This window comes from Ailuropoda melanoleuca, chromosome 3 (assembly GCF_002007445.2).
Source record: "Ailuropoda melanoleuca isolate Jingjing chromosome 3, ASM200744v2, whole genome shotgun sequence".
Taxonomy (NCBI): Eukaryota; Metazoa; Chordata; class Mammalia; order Carnivora; family Ursidae; genus Ailuropoda; species Ailuropoda melanoleuca.
This window is the reverse complement of record NC_048220.1, coordinates 52,244,370-52,260,043: the sequence shown is the minus strand read 5'-3', so window position 1 is coordinate 52,260,043 and position 15,674 is coordinate 52,244,370. Positions and strand designations below refer to the sequence as shown.

Sequence of the window (15,674 nt, the reverse complement as noted above, 5' to 3'; positions counted from 1 at the left end):
CCTGCTGGAGCAGATGGGCGCGCTGGCCGTGCGCTGCAGCCTGCGTGAGCGCGAGCTGGCGCGGCGCGAGGCGGCCGTGGAGCAGGGCGAGCGCGCCCTGGAGCGGAGGCGCAGGGCCCTGCAGGAGGAGGAGCGCGCGGCGGCCCAGGCGCGGCGGGAGCTGCAGGCTGAGAGGGAGGCGCTGCAGGCGCGGCTGCGGGAAGTGAGCCGCCGCGAAGGCGCCTTAGCCGCCGCTTCTGCCCCGCTGCAGACTCCGCTCAAAGAAGAGCCCGAGGGCGAGCGGGACGGCTACATAATCACCAAGGTCCTCCTGTAGGTGGTGGCCGCTTTCCACCCCCAGTCCCTCCCATCCGGCGCTACTCCAAGTGTGGTCGGCGGACCGGCCTCACCTGGAAACTGAATCTCAGGCCCAGCGACATCTCCAAATGTGGGCCCTGGAGAAGCACTTCGGAGGCCAAAGCAGAACCAAAAATCACTAACACTCCATGTCCCGCCCGCCCCCCAACCAGGTACCTGGGAGCACAAGCTCCAGTGGCCTCCTTTGCTGCTGACCTTTAGTGAGCACCGGTGCAGGAGCTGGTTTTCCTCCAACTGCCTTTGGAATGACAGCTCCAGCAACTTTGTGAGCCTAGGTCACCCGGAGTCTTGTACCCGATGACTTTGAAAGGACAGAAACTGCCTTGCGTACCAAAGACTATCATACTACGTGCCTGTACAACAGCCAGGGCAACCCAGAGTGGAGGGTGCTTGGAAATGAGGATAAAGCGTTTTATCCAAGAGAGTTTTACTCATTTCCCAATGAATAAATCTTTGGTAACTGGTTTGCCCAGCACGCAGTTCTGAAAAGGGGGCCATTTAGCTTCCACAACGGCTCTTTTCCCTGTGCCTCTCTAGTGCCTCATCAGAGCAGTCTGGGAGAACCCGTTTACTCCCCACCCCTGCTTGCAGACAGTACCAAGTGCATCCTGTCTCACCCCAGCTGTTTTCCCTTTCACACCCACTGCCAGCTGTAGTGAGTTTTCCCACTTTCCTGCCTCACACTCCCTTGCTAGCAAAACATGACCTCCTCCCTCGTTGTTAGGAAGGGAACTTGGTTTCCCACATCTCCAGAGTCCTTGCTTCTGGGCCACAGCAGAAGGAAGGCATCCCTCTCATCTGAGGCCACCTCTGTCTCTCTCTTCTCATCCATTCCTCTGACACTCTTACTGGATCTTTGCTCCATTACCATTTCTCCTTTCCTCTTATTCCCTCCCTTCCCCAGACTACTCTTCCTCAGCAACACCCAGTCTGCCCTTGTACTAAAAAGAAAGGGGCTTGGCTGCCTGACTGCCCCCACTGAACACTGTCCAAAGGGGGCCCAGTTATCCTTGCTATCTACACTCCCTCCCATATTTCAATTCTTCACCATCAGCTTCCCAACCTACCCTTAAGAAGAAGCTGAATATGACAATTTATTTTCAGCCTTCATCTTGCTAGTACAATGAACACCCTCTAACTAGACTAAGCAATTAATATTTTGCCTTATTTAATTTTTTGTCCCTCTCCCCCAAACATGAATTGCATTTCATCCAGAAGTATTTCAGTGTATACATCCTAATTAGCCTCTAAAATAGTCCCTAATCAAAATTCCCCAATTGTCTCAGAAATGTCTTATCTTTTCTAAAAAAAAAAACAAAAAAAACAAAACAAAACACAGGGTCCAATCAAGGTTCATTCATTACTTTTTGATTATAACTTTGTCTCTTTTAGTCTAGAACAGCTCCCTTATTTTTTTTTTCCATGATATTTTTGAGAGTCCCAGCCATCTGTCTTATAGAATGTCCTTTATTCTGGGTTTGTCTGAATGTTTGCTTAAGCCAATTTATGTACTCATTCTTGGCTCATCTTCCTCTGTGCCAGTGACTCCAGACTACCTCCAGCCTTGAGTGTTCTTCCCAGTTCTGTCCTTCATGTCCAACCCCCTGCTGCATGTCTCCACCTCTACTTGTATATCCTGCCACTGCTGATGGAAAGGGCAAATCTATTCAGTTCCACATTCCCACCCCTTACCTAATAACTAACATTTACTGGGCTCTTAAAATGTACAGGTACATACTGCCCACTACATGCATTACCTCACTTTATTCTCATAGCAGCTCCCTGAGGAGGGATTAATACTACGCCCATTTACAGCTAAGGAAACTGAGATACAGAGCTGTTAAGCGGCTTCTACAAGATCAAAGCTGGTAAGTAGTAGCACTGAGATCCAAATCCAGTTCCTACATCCAGATGTGCTGTTCCTAGATGCTGTATTGTCTTCCTTGCAAGTCACTGAGCTGACACCAAGTTTCCTCCCTCTCATTCCAGGTAATGCTATCAGTGACGTTAACACTAACATTCCCCATGTACCAGAGCTGTGCCAAATGCTTTACTAGAATAACTGCCTACCATGCAGCAACCCCATGACATAATTAATCCTATGCCTATTTCACAGAGGAAGAGACAGGCTCAGGGAGCTGTAATGTTGAGACAGACTGGGATTTGAAGTCAGGTCGCTGAGTCCTAGGTCCCTGATCTACTGGGTCTATTTCTACAAAGTGTCACACCTATCTTCCTTCTGATGCCACCTGCCAAGCTCAAGCCTCATTCATTCCTCTGGGGTTCATCTTCCCATCCTTGTCTTTCCCAACTGTCCCCTTCCTAACACTCAACTTGACCAACGGAACTGTTCTAAGCCAACATTGATTATATCACCATTCCTGCTCAAAGGCCCCCCCAAATCATCCATTATCAATAAGCTTCGACTTTGTAGCCGGACATTCAAGTGCCCCCACCCTGATACCAGTCTTATCTGTCCCTTCCCTTACCTATACTATATGCTCCAGCCCAACCGGACTCCTTATTCTTCCTCACATGCCCTTGTCTTGGCACATCTATGCCTGTTTGCCTTCCCTCCACTTAAAATGCCCCTTCAATCTCTGAATATGAAGAATTCCACCCATTTTCAAAGACGAAGCTCCAATTTGATTACCTGCATGAAGTTTTCCTTGATTACTCCTAATAGATGATTCTTTACTCCTCTGGACTCCTCAGCATTTTATAATCTCATAACACTTAAAACAGGCCATCATCTGGCATATGACTCTATGGGTTCTTGTCTTCCCTCTCCTGCCAGACCCTGAGCCCTTGGGTTATCCTTCTATTCCCATAGTGCTTTTCATGTAATAGCTGCTCAATAAATATCTGAGGCATTGAATTCAATTTGTTGAGTTTTACAAGTTAGTCTTCCCAGTTATTAAGACAATTATTCATTTATCTTTAATTCTGAGTAGAATTCACAGCAGAAAAAAAATAGCCTAGAAAGAAACAGCAGTAATAATTTTTAAGCTGTTTAGTCAATAAAGGTTTAGTAAATGTCCATTATTGCACTGTTTGATTGGAATCCAAATTAGTATGTCATTACTAGTATGTCATTATCAGGAATGTTTTTCTTAAAATGTTTTTCATTACACAAGTAACACAAATGCAATGCCCCAACCTAGGAAGAAATCAGAACAACATCCTCCAAAGTCCTGTCACCTTAGTAAAACTGCTATAAACATTTTAATGTATTCTTTTGTCTTTCACAATCTTTACATTATCCTAACAATAGTATGCTATTTTTATTAAGTACTGAAATATAACGGCTTCATGTGGATGTATAACTTCAGCTATTAGAGGAATTTGAACTTTTTAGAAGAAAGAAACCTATAAATGTTACTCTTCTATTTCACCAGCTGTTAGAACCACTAATATCGGCAAAGATTGACTTTCAGAATCTCTAAGTGCTCCCTCAAGAAAGAAGACGAATGGGAGCACCAACAGCCTCTGTTTCGGGGACAGGGGGCATAGTTACCCTAATAACTTAGTGCTGGCTGTGGGAGTTAAGCAAAGAGATTTGACTTTCTGTTTTCTATACTTCTGCATTGTACTTTTTTATACCAAGCATGAATTACTTTTATAATCAAAAGTGAAATTATTTATATTTCTCAAATGAGAATTCCTGACCATCAGCATTCCACTTTCTTAGGTAAAATAAACAAAACCCAACACAAGGACTGATGTAACCCCCACTTTTAGAAAAGCCTAGAGAGAAATGCAGCCCTTGTCCAGCCTAACACTATCATTTGACAGGAGAGAAAAATGAGCCCCAGAGTGGCTTGCTCACTACCAGGAGTTAGTGGCTATGGTGGTTCACCTGACTCCAACCTCAACAGATATTGTGCCTCTTTGGCCTTAAAGACTTCTGCTGGCACATCTGTCAAAGCCCAAGGGCTGTCAGGACCAATAAGTCAAGCTGGACTCCAGAGAACATAGAGATGGGTTATGGGGACTGCACTGGTCTCTCTGTCTGCGACACAGTTGGCTCACAGAGTTATTGCTGATGCATGACAGTCGAGGTGGGTTATGGCGACTGCACTGGTCTCTCTGCCTGCGACAGTCGGCTCACAGAGAGCTGTCATTGCTGATGGGTGACAGTGACACACCTCACCTCGATCAGCAGGGCTTCCCTGACTTCTGTCACTGGGCTTGCTAATAGTGCCACCCAGGCAGCACACAGTGACAAGGTGGATGGCTGGACTGGGGAGGCAGAATGCTCTGAACCTAACTCCTGAACTCCTGCCATGATGTAAAGTGATCAGTCACCTCTTTAAGTTAAAATTTTGCAGAGAGGAGGGGGAAGCAAAGCAGGGTCCTGACAACCGAAGTTAAAACAGCTAGAACCCTTATTATGCACCTAAGCTGTCATCCCTGGAGCTGGAGAGGGAAGAGCTGGTTTGGGCTGACTTTCAATTTTAAATAGCTGTCCATGTCTTAAACATCTTAGAAGGGATTCATAAAAACTGGGCTTTTGTTTTGCTGCCACTCAACAGGGAATTCTATTTCTAAAGGTTTGAACTTCTTACCTTTCCACAACCTAAATCTGCTTGTCTGCAAAACGGATGAGGTGATCGTTAAGGTCCTCTTTGGCTCCAACATCGTTAGGATTACATGAAATACAGTTTAACATCCACTGACCTTAGAGTCAATGAGTTGCTTGGTTTAACTGGATTTTCTTGTTCACTGAAAATTTAGAAGTAAATGTTCAAAGTGACAGTCTCAAAAATAACAGGAGTGTGTTAAACTTCTTCCATAGTACTGAGGTACTGACTCCATCATTCACTCCCTAGAACTGACGATGCGTGCAGCAGTAGTGAATATGCTCTCTTGTACCCCCCCTTTTGTCCTCATGACACCCTGCAGGCAGAGCAAGTATAACTGTCCATATTTTACAAATGAGGCCACACACTTCAACAAGGTGAAGTGACCTGCTGAAAGACAACAGCACATTGGAGGCTGGAGGTCAATCCATGGATCCTGGTCATACCTGGGCCAAAGAGTTGCACTTCCTCCCAGCCTTCCCTCGTGGCCCACCTCTTCACCACTGCTATCCTGGCTGGAGTGCCTACTGACACTTGGGTTGACGTTGGCTGCTTTCCATCCACAAGCTCTGGTACTGGGGGTAAGCCAGACCTTCAAGAAGTGAGGCTGGCCATTCTATTAGTTTGCTATTGCAGATGTAAAAAATTACCACAAACCTAGTGGCTAAAAACAACACAAGTGTATTATCTTACAGTTCTTCAGGTCAGAATTCTGAAACTAGACTCAATGTCAGCAGAGCTATGTTCCTTTCCAGAGGCTCTAGGAGATGTTTTTTGGCCTTTTTCGGCTTCTAGAGGCTGCCCACATTCCTTGGCTTGTAGCCCCTTCCTATCCTCAAGGTCAGCAAGGGCCATTCTTTCTCACATTGCATCACTCTGCTACCCTCCTCCACATTACATGGACTCTTCTCCTTATTTTATGGTCAGCTGGTTAGCAACCTAATTCTATCTGCAACTTTAATTCTTCCCTGCCAGGTAACATATTGATACTTTCCAAGGATGAGGACATAGACATTTGCTGGGGGGCAAGGGTGGGGGATCTATTATCTGCCTACCACACAGCATTATCCTGCCTTGCTTAGGTTTGCAGGTATGTGACAAAGGCAAAGTGCTTGATGGGGAGCCACTATTCCCCAGAAATCAATACTTTGATGGGGGTCCTAATCCTCCCCTCCTTGTAAATCTGCCTAGTGCAGGGAGTGCTCATAGACTTTTCTGAGACAGATACCTGCAAGGTGGGTGTGAAGGATGCCTCTGGGGGGAAATCAGAGGCCTCCATAGTGTCAAGAACTAAATATTTAAGTATCTGTGCACTAACTAGGATCTGGTTGACAAGGAAGGTCAGGTGCTGATGTGTGAGTTGTCAAGCCTTTGGAGTCAGATATGAATTAAAATTTAAGCTTCCCCCAAAAAAGAGAGTACCCAAATATTATGATTAATAAACATGTTGAAATACAATTAAAAAATCCAAGCTTCCAACCATGTATGTTACATGTCACCTTGGCAACCCCCCTTAACCTCTCTGAAACCCAGTTTCCTCATCAGTAAAATGGGGATAATACAGACCTTACAGGGTTGTCACAATGATTAAGATATTATTTGGGTAAATCTGACAAATAGTTGAAATGCAGGAACAATGACTTCTTTTTCTCTTACTTAGCTGAATGGGAGCTCAAAATCAGTCCAAAGGATCTCAGAAAGAGCAAGTTCCCTGGGATGATTCCTGAGAGCAGCTGCTCACAAGCCACAAAGGTTTGCCAAGTCATTTTCCTTCATGATAGATACCTGAGTTCTCAAATGATCTAATCCAGTCAAAATTCTGTATGACTTGTGACTATAAATTACAAGTAAAATTTCCATCTAAGTACTTTTCCCTTCAAAGAAGTCATCCTGAAAGACTAGTTACTCCAAAAATGCTTCCATGCTTAAAACATCCCTGGAACTCCTCTTCTAGAGTAGCACTCAGAATCTCTGGAAAGTTCTTAAAAACATCCTTAAGTTGGCAAAAAATTTTAATTTTTGAAAAGAGCTGCCAGTTACTCAGAGCCCAGTCTGGTAAATATAGTAGATGATTAACCAGATTAACATTTCTGGTTAATAAGGTGTGATTATAATAAAGCAATAATTATTTTTGTGTGGCTCATAAATTGGCCTTGATAGTGTTATATATTAAGGTTAAGTAAAGGTAGCATGGTCATAATAGACATTAAAGCCCACTTTAGTGGGTTTATGATGTGAATTAATTCCAATAGCACTGGGAGTCATTACATATTTAAATAGTATTAAATGTTTCTTTTTATAAAAATTTTAATTATGACATTCTCTGAAACCTGATTTCATAGTATTAAAATAAAGGCTTTAAGGAAAAGCATTAAATGCTAATGAAAGCTTTATTATTTCAGTATATATTCTCCCGGGCCTTTGGTCAAGATAAGTAATGATCAGATGAATGAGTTGGCAACCTTCCTGGCCTCTGCAGTCTACTAGTAATTGAAGGCTAAGCAACACACTCACATGTTTAAATACATTTAATAATATTCTACCAACTTCTCCCTCTCTTTTGCATTTGGGACAATGAAATACCATGGCATCTTAACACAGAGGAAGAAAGCTAGCTTTTTGTTGGAAGAATTTCTGAAAAATCATTCTTCCTCAAGCAGGCAGAAGTCATTGTTTGCCTCCATTCACATTAACTTCCCCAAGTGTGTCTGCTTCTCATCCTCCAGGGACTTTCTGATTTACATGTTCTCCATCAACTCCAATTTCCAATGACCTGATTCAGGTTGGGTTTTTTTTTTTTTGGTACTTCAGTAATCTATTGTTCAGACTCAGAACCACAAACCCAGTGCGTGAGCAGGCAGTCACTATCGCTCACAGGTAACTAGAGAGGATACATAACTGAATGAGAGGCTGCAGCATCAGTAAGGTTTCACTGTCGTCTACATATCCAAAACCCTGAATTCACATTTTTTTCAAGGCAGAGTTTATAAGATACCCCTAAAAAGGTCTAGTTTAGGGACAGATGTGAAAACATTTGAAAAACACAAACTGTTCCTTTCCCCTCCCCTCCACCCCAAGAACTTCGGCTTCTGCAAGAACTTTGAAATGAACAGAAACTGTTTTGGATTAATACTCTGGACTATCAAGGCTTTCATGTGACTACTTGGCCTTTATACTCTACAAATACCATCTAAAAGTAAAGGTAAGCTCCAAGATTACAGGAGTCTTGTCCCGTTTACTACTGTATCCTGAGTGCCTAGCATAGTGCCCGGACTTTATTAAGTTCCTCAAGGCTATCTGCTGAATGAATGCATACTGTTCAAAGATTTTACTGTTTGAAAACTAGTCCCTTTTGCAGTTCTCCCTATAGTTCTCCTGCTCCTACAATGAACTGAGAGCCAGGGTGGCCCTGCTGGATGTCCCTATCACCTTCTCCAGATGGCTTCATTTCCAAAGTCATGCAGAATCTCCCCCCTCTTTGAGGAGGACCTCAAAGGGTCACCTACGAGACCTTCTACCCTTTCTCACTACCATCTACTAGTCTCCTGCTCATTCTACAGTACTCGTTAAGTGTACCTCCTATCATCACCTGGAGGAATGAGGATGACACAAGCACTTACTTCACGCCACCCCTCACCCTTCCTCTGACTTCAATAACCACCATACCTACCCCAGGATGCTTCTCCTACAACTGAGCCCTTGCTATCGGTAGCATGGCATAATAACACTAATAACTGCTAATATCTGAGGGCTTATTATGCACTGGACACTGTTCAGTACCACACAGGCCTTATCTTATTTAAACTTCCCAATAGCTGCGTGAAGACATTAAAGATAGAGGTTTAAATACATTTTTAAACATCGCTCAGCTCAAGAGTGGTAGAGCTAAAATGTGAATCCAAATCAGCCAGACTCCCTAGCCTGTGCTCTTAACAGTGCACTGAGATGAAAAGAATCAAGATTTAAACCCCAGCTCTGCCACTGTGCCACAGAGACTTTTTGATTTTGAGCAAAATAAAAACCTCTCCAAACCTCAGTTTTCTAATTCATAAAATACTGGCAGGAATAAAGAAGGTAATGTATGTTAAGTGCTTAGCACAGTGTCTGACATGCCACAAATGTGTGTTCCCTCCATCCGACCAACACACACTCCTAAACATCCAATGCTGTGACAGGTACTGAAGATACAACAGTGAACAAGACCAACAAGGTCCCTGCTGTCACAGGTCTGCACAACTCCTGATAGGTGCTCAGTAAGTAACTGATGGAAAAAGCCTTCAAGGAGGTGTGTTAGCCTCCACTCGGCACCTCTTCAATCAGCCAGTTATTTTGCTTATAAAGCAATCTAATGAGAACGTTTCACTGCTTAAAATCCTTCAGGAATTCCTCACTGTGGAAGAGATAAAATCCAAATTTCTTTTTTTATTATTATTTTTTTAAAGTAGGCTCCGCACCGAATGTGGGGCTTGAACTCACAACCCCAAGACCAAGAGTTCTATGCGCTACCAACTGAGCCCAACCAGGAGCCCCAATCCAGATTTCTGAACACAGTATTATAGCTACAGGTATGTGGTTCAGTTCCCCTCCCCACCCGCTCCTCTTTAAGCAGTGAAACTCTTTCTCCATATGAAACCTATCTGGACGCCAAATCAATGTAGACAAGTTCTAGTAACAGCATGAGAACCGGAGTCACCAGTTTGCATCCTAACCCCTTCCCATCCCCAGCACTCATTCTCTCTCTCTCACACACACACACACACACACACACACACACACACACACAGCCCTACCTGCAGCTCCTCTAATGCAATGCCATAGGTTCTGTCAAACTATTTGAAAATCAAGTTTTAAATCCGATGTTTCTAATTGTAGAACATAACCCATCAGTGGATTACGAAATCAATTTAGTGGTTGGAATCAGTGATTTGGAAAACAAAAGTAATGAGTACATTAAGTGAACTAACAGCTAAGTATTGGTATATAAAACCCATTACAGGGGTGCCTGGGTGGCTCAGTCTGTTAAGCAACTGACTCTTGGTTTCAGCTCAGGTCATGATCTCAATCTCAGTGTCCTGGGATTGAGCCCCATGCTGGGCTCTATGCTGAGCATGGAGTCTCTTGTCCCTCTCCCTCTGCTCCTCCTCCTGCTCTAATAATAAATAAAACCTTAAAAAAAAATAAAACCTGTCATAAATGTACATACAACACACTTACAATCTGAGCCATGATATAAACTGTACTTTTTAACATGGATCATGGTCAAAATGGTCTGAAAGCCATTACTTCACACCCTCTGTGCAGCCTCAGTTCCTTCCATGTTTCCTCAGTCACAAAAACCCCATCTATATCAAGCCACTTGCAGTTCCCCAAGCCACCCTGCTCTTTCACTGCCTGCGTGTAAGCTATAAGCCAGGCACAGTGCTAGGCACTGGAAATACAGCTGAGAGGAAAAAGCAAGGTCTTGCCCACATGGCACTTAAGAATCTAGACAGACAAATGCTGTACTAATCACATTAATATCTGTGACCCAAAGTAAATAATCTAAATGAAAGAAATATGGATTTCCAAGAACATTTATCAAAGGCAATCAATCAAAGGGACAAGGGACGCATCCCTGAAGAGAATCAATTAGCAGAGATCTAAATGTCAGAATTACCTACGTAAAAGGGCAAAGGAAGAGCAATGCAGACATGACAGAAGATCAGTGGCCCTAGAGTCAGAGAGGGTGTGGCATGTTTGAGGAACTGAAAAAAAGGCCAGTGTGCTGGAGCCTGACAACATGTGGGAGTGATAGAAGACAGGACGGGAAGAAGCTGGCGGTGGCTAGACCAGCTATGGTGTTATGGGCGAGGATTGTGCTCTGTCCTCAAAGTAATGCGAAGCCACAGGAGGATTTAAATAGGAGATGACGAAAGAGGAGCTGTGAAGACTCTGTGACCAGACCACAGTGTGGAGGATGGACTGGAGGAAGGACGGGGTGACTGCGGGGAGACCAGCTGGGAAGTTAAACAGTCCAGGTGGGTGTTGACAGCAAACTGATTTACTATATGGGAAACTGGGAGAGGGGATGGAGGGTGAGTGTATGAAATAGACGCTGACTCCTAGGTTCTAGGTTACAAAACTGGATAGATGGTGCTGTCAGCCGAGAGAACAAACTGGAAAAGACCAGGTTTGGAGAAGACTATGGATTCAGTCTTAAACATGTTGCATTTAAGGTGACTGAGTTGGAGATGTAGCTTGGCTAAGACAACCTGAAGCCATGGGTACATAAATGGTAAATGAAGTGCGGCACACGAGAGTGAGGAAAATGCCTGGGATGAGACCTGAAGGCCTTTCCACTTTCAAGTGTTGTATTCCTACCTATTATAAATGTGTATGAGTACACATAGGTAAGTGCACAGTTATACCGACTTCAAGGTCACATATAGAAATAATAAAATGTGAAAGTCTGCTCACTTCTTCGGCAATTAGTATTAACAATCTGATGTGTACCCTTGTATTTTTAAAAAATGAGATCAGGCTACACACACTTTTCTACAAGTCAGTAATGTAGTAAGAATATTCTTTATCAGGGTATACATAATTCTACCTTACACATCTGAATGGCTTCAAAGTATTACACAGGACTGCAAAACAATTTAACCAACCCCACAGAATCCCCACTGATGGAGAGCTGGGTTATCGGGCAGCCAGTTACCTATCCATTCAATATCCACTGTCCCCTTTCTGCCTTATTCACTGAACCCTGATTTTGTTCCAACAGAATACGTTCAGTCCCAGGTGATGGTTGATGACAGGCTTACGCCAAGTAAGACCATCCTGTTGCCCACCTTTTCAACTTCCCTTGCAACTATGGGTAGTTGTGTTATCAGATTCTGGCTAATGACCCTAAGGAGAAGTCTGCTTTGAGAGTTTCTGAGTAACCTTTTACCTTCCTGGTAAAACATAACTAACAAATACTGCTCTCTTTTCCATTTCTTCCTTTTGGACATGAATATAATGACAGAGGAGTTCCAATTCATTTGCAACTAGAAGGCCATAAACCAATGCCAAGATTAGTAAAACAGAAAGGCAGAAAGCAAGCCTGGGCTCTGATACACATAGACACACACATAAAAACTAACTCATTTTAAAGAACCCAAATGTGTATTTCCACTTTAAAGTCTGAAAAAGTAAAATGAAGTGTTTTGGATTAAAGATTCAGAGCAGAGATATAAGTGATGTTCTACAAAAATAAGAAGCATGCTTAAAACAAGATGATGGGGAAACACAGGGAACACCTTTAGGTCTTGGGTCCAGAGACAGCTTGCTGGCTCTCTGGCAAGCACATCCCTTTGTCCTGCAACTTGACTGGATGGCCTTTCTACACAATCTCTGACACCTCTTGCTTTCCCTTATTTGAGATTTCTATCTTCTTTTGCGTGCTCTTAGAAAATGTGCCAAATTAAGACATAATCTTTTACACAAGAAGTTGGAAGGTATCTGACTTGGGTGAGTTATTAAATTTCTCAAGTTCACAACCGGAATAAAAATGAAACATCAGAAATAAAAACTTTTAAAAGTTGGGGGCGGGGGGTGGTGGTGGAGGTGCACCTGGGTGGCTCAGTCGACTGGGCGTCTGACTTCGGCCTGGGTCGTGATCTTTGGGTCCTGGGGTCGACCCCGTGTTGGGCTCCATGCTCAGCAGGCAGTCTACTTCTCCCTCTTCCTCTTCCCCTCACCCACTCGTGCGCTCTCTCAAATCAATACATAAAATCTTAAAAAAATAAAAAATAAAAGCAGGGGGCAAAATATCATCTTTTTGAGAAAAAGTACTACCTAGCTATTTAATTCTAGAAAACAATTTGTTAGTTTACACTAATGTTTATGGTTTCTTCTGTTCTCAAATTTTGCCAGCTTTTCATGTTCTGGCAAAAATGAAAGATGTTAGATTTCTCAAAATTCAGCAACCTATAGCTCCACTTAAAATAAACCCTTAGGGCTTTCTCCCTTTCCCTCTGCCTCATCCCTCCTGCTCATGCTCTGCCTTTCAAATAAATAAATAAAATCTTTAAAAAAGGGGGGGGGCTGGACACCTGGGTGGCTCAGTCAGCTAAGCGTCTGCCTTTGGCTCAGGACATGATCTCAGGGTCCTGGGATCAAGCCCCATGTTGGGGAGTCTGCTTTACCCTCTCCCTCTGCTCATGCTCATGCTTTGTCTCTCTCTAATAAATAAATTTAAAATCTTAAAAAAATAAAAAATGAAAAAAATAAACCCTTAAAGGCTACTACAATAAATTTATACTGTGTAAATAAATTATAACTTAAAATGAGACACAAAACAATTTTATATGTAATCCAAATTGTACATAATTCACATATTTGTTTCTTAACAAATAGAAGCTCACATCTCTGTACTACTTTTATAGTTTACAAAGTGCTTTTATATACATCTTCTCATTTTCTATTCAAAAGACATGAGAGATAAATAGTATTATTTCACAAATGGAAACAGACCCAGACATTATTCAGTTCTTTAACCACCATATAGTATAGCCCTGAGACTTCAGATCTGCAAAGGGTTTTAATAACACAAATATCACATATATTTCAATTTTTATCACCATTTTCAAGTCTCCATTTTCTTAACAAAAGAAAGCAATGAAAAAAGTCTTCCACAATCTAATAATAAAAATGGGAAATATTATATACACAGTTGTACACTTTAGTCAGTGAACGAAATCTACCATAATTCTAATTTGGGCCTCCTACATTGTTACCTATATACAATTCACCAGTACCGAAACCACATTTAAATGAGTAATTTTTTTTTTCTATTTTAGAAAAAAGAATGCAGAACACTCCCGTTGCCTTCAAGTTTAAGGTACATATGTAAGTGTCAGAGTGTGTAGGTGGCTACGAAGGATACAGAAAATTACTTTTTGCAGATTTGGAGTTATAGGACCTCTGATTATCCCAGCTTAGACTATTTGTGTGGTTATAGGTCTCATCTTTAGTAATATATTGATTTTTCTTCCCCCCCCACGCCCTTTTCTTCCTAAGTACCCTGTACCATTCAGAGTAGAAATTCCAGCAAGTAGCCTTTCTTTCTGAATTATCTTCCCCATTGTATAATTTTTTTCAGAATTTTCTTTTCCTATTTCGAAATCTTGAAGACATTTCTTTATAGTAGATGGGGGAGCTACAGCTTATATTCACTGCCAGAAAAGAGCGAGTTCCAGCATAATTTCCCAGCGAAAAGTTGAACAGAAAGGAAAAGAACAGTAACAGCCGGCAGAGCAGCGACATCTGGACTCGGAAAGCTGCACTGCAGTTCTCTCCGATACTTTAAGGTATCCTGTTGTCACTGCTCTGCCAGTTTAAAGAGCAAAATTCTGGCTGGTCCTGAGTTCAAAGCAGACCAATATGTTTAAAACACTGGTTCAATGAATCACTCTTTCTGATGTTATAATGTTTTTATTGCATTTGAAGACATTTTCAATATGTATCTTGTGTTTGAGGCCTTAGCTAGGCAATCCTTTTGCAATAGAAATCAGATTTCTCTGGCACAACTCCATTGCCAGCAATGGGATTTATCAAAACTATAAATACCAGCACATGGAATATTTCAATACTGTACTCAATTGCTCATATCTAAATATTTCAACTATAAAACAAACCAAATGTAAATGCTTAATATATAGTACAAATCAACAAATTCTTCACAGAAGAAAACAATGAAAGACTAGTTTCCTATAACATATCACCTGTTCATTAGTTCTTCAATAATATTACTTAGAATATTTCAAGAATAATAAAATTTATGCAACACTATCCCTGTGTTCTCAACATTTTTTATCTAAGTTCTAAAGGACATAAACAAGGATGCATATAATCAGACTTGTTTTTATAAACTTCTGATGTTTCCCTTGTTGTGTATCTTATAATAATGAATATATAGAGACAAGGACAAATGTACATTTAAATCATTACTGGTTATATGAATTTTGCTTAAATGGGTCTTATAAATGACAAGATAAAATAACAAAGTTTGATAAGCTCAGCCATGCCCTGTGAACTTTAGTCTGCTCACAGCATAACCTAATTCAATTACTATTTATTAGTTTTAAAAAAATGTTTTTTAAAAGCTGCAAACCACAGTTTATTACACATTTCTGAATCATGAGGGGGTAAACTGTGATACGGTTCCCTCATGCCAAGGACTCTTTCGGAGGGAAAAGTTCTGCAATAAAATAAGAGTTTCCAAACTCTTTTAAAAAAAGCTTGAATTGTGTTCTATGACTAACCTTCACTCTACGGTCCCTTTGACCCAAGGGACGGTTCCTGGCACATCTTTTTGAGATTTAGTTTCTGGGAAGTTTTCAGCAAACCTCTCTCGTGCTTTCTCCCAGTTCTTTTTGCTTTTGTTTTGGAGAAGCTGAACATCTTCAATCGAGGATGGCTTGCCTGTCCCCAAGCCTGCATGCGTTCGGCGAAGCTGAAGCTGGATCTGTTGCCAAAAGTTGAACAGAGGATTTACTACTGAGTCTGAATACACTGAAATCTGCTGTACCCAACTTAGTACTTTAATTCTTTAATTTACAAAGACTGATACAAAAGAAAAACCTGTCAAATCTATCAAATACATGCAGGAATGCACGCGTGATTATACACAGAACTTCAAGTCATTCCTCTACATTGTCTTGCCTATCAGTAAGTACAGCTGACTCCACGCAGAAACAGAGCGCTCCTTAA

General features: G+C 41.9%; 2 protein-coding genes and 1 long non-coding RNA gene across 5 annotated transcripts in view; 2 read left to right on the top strand and 1 right to left on the bottom strand.

Annotated features, from left to right (window-relative positions):
* The window catches only part of ZBED3 (zinc finger BED-type containing 3), a 9,578-nt gene extending 8,718 nt beyond the window's left edge, over positions 1-860 (top strand). Inside the window, 1 exon segment of the mRNA XM_034656405.1 lies at positions 1-860. This exon segment is cut by the window's left edge and continues 103 nt beyond it. Coding sequence (XP_034512296.1) covers positions 1-316 — 316 coding nt within the window. The 3' untranslated portion in view covers positions 317-860.
* A 21-nt stretch (positions 861-881) lies between these two features.
* Positions 882-9,516, top strand: LOC109490641. Its single transcript, XR_004624107.1, has 3 exons — positions 882-6,692; positions 8,019-8,142; positions 9,383-9,516. It is a non-coding gene; the product is annotated as an uncharacterized LOC109490641 (long non-coding RNA).
* The window catches only part of AGGF1 (angiogenic factor with G-patch and FHA domains 1), a 67,226-nt gene continuing 54,091 nt past the window's right edge, over positions 2,540-15,674 (bottom strand). For 2 of the 3 annotated variants that reach the window (XM_034656403.1, XM_011233092.3), the window contains one exon: positions 13,250-15,429. In XM_034656403.1, coding sequence (XP_034512294.1) covers positions 15,229-15,429 — 201 coding nt within the window. In that variant the 3' untranslated portion in view covers positions 13,250-15,228. Of the gene's footprint in view, positions 12,697-13,249; positions 15,430-15,674 lie in introns of those variants that run through there. The other variant, XM_011233093.3, reaches the window with a different exon arrangement.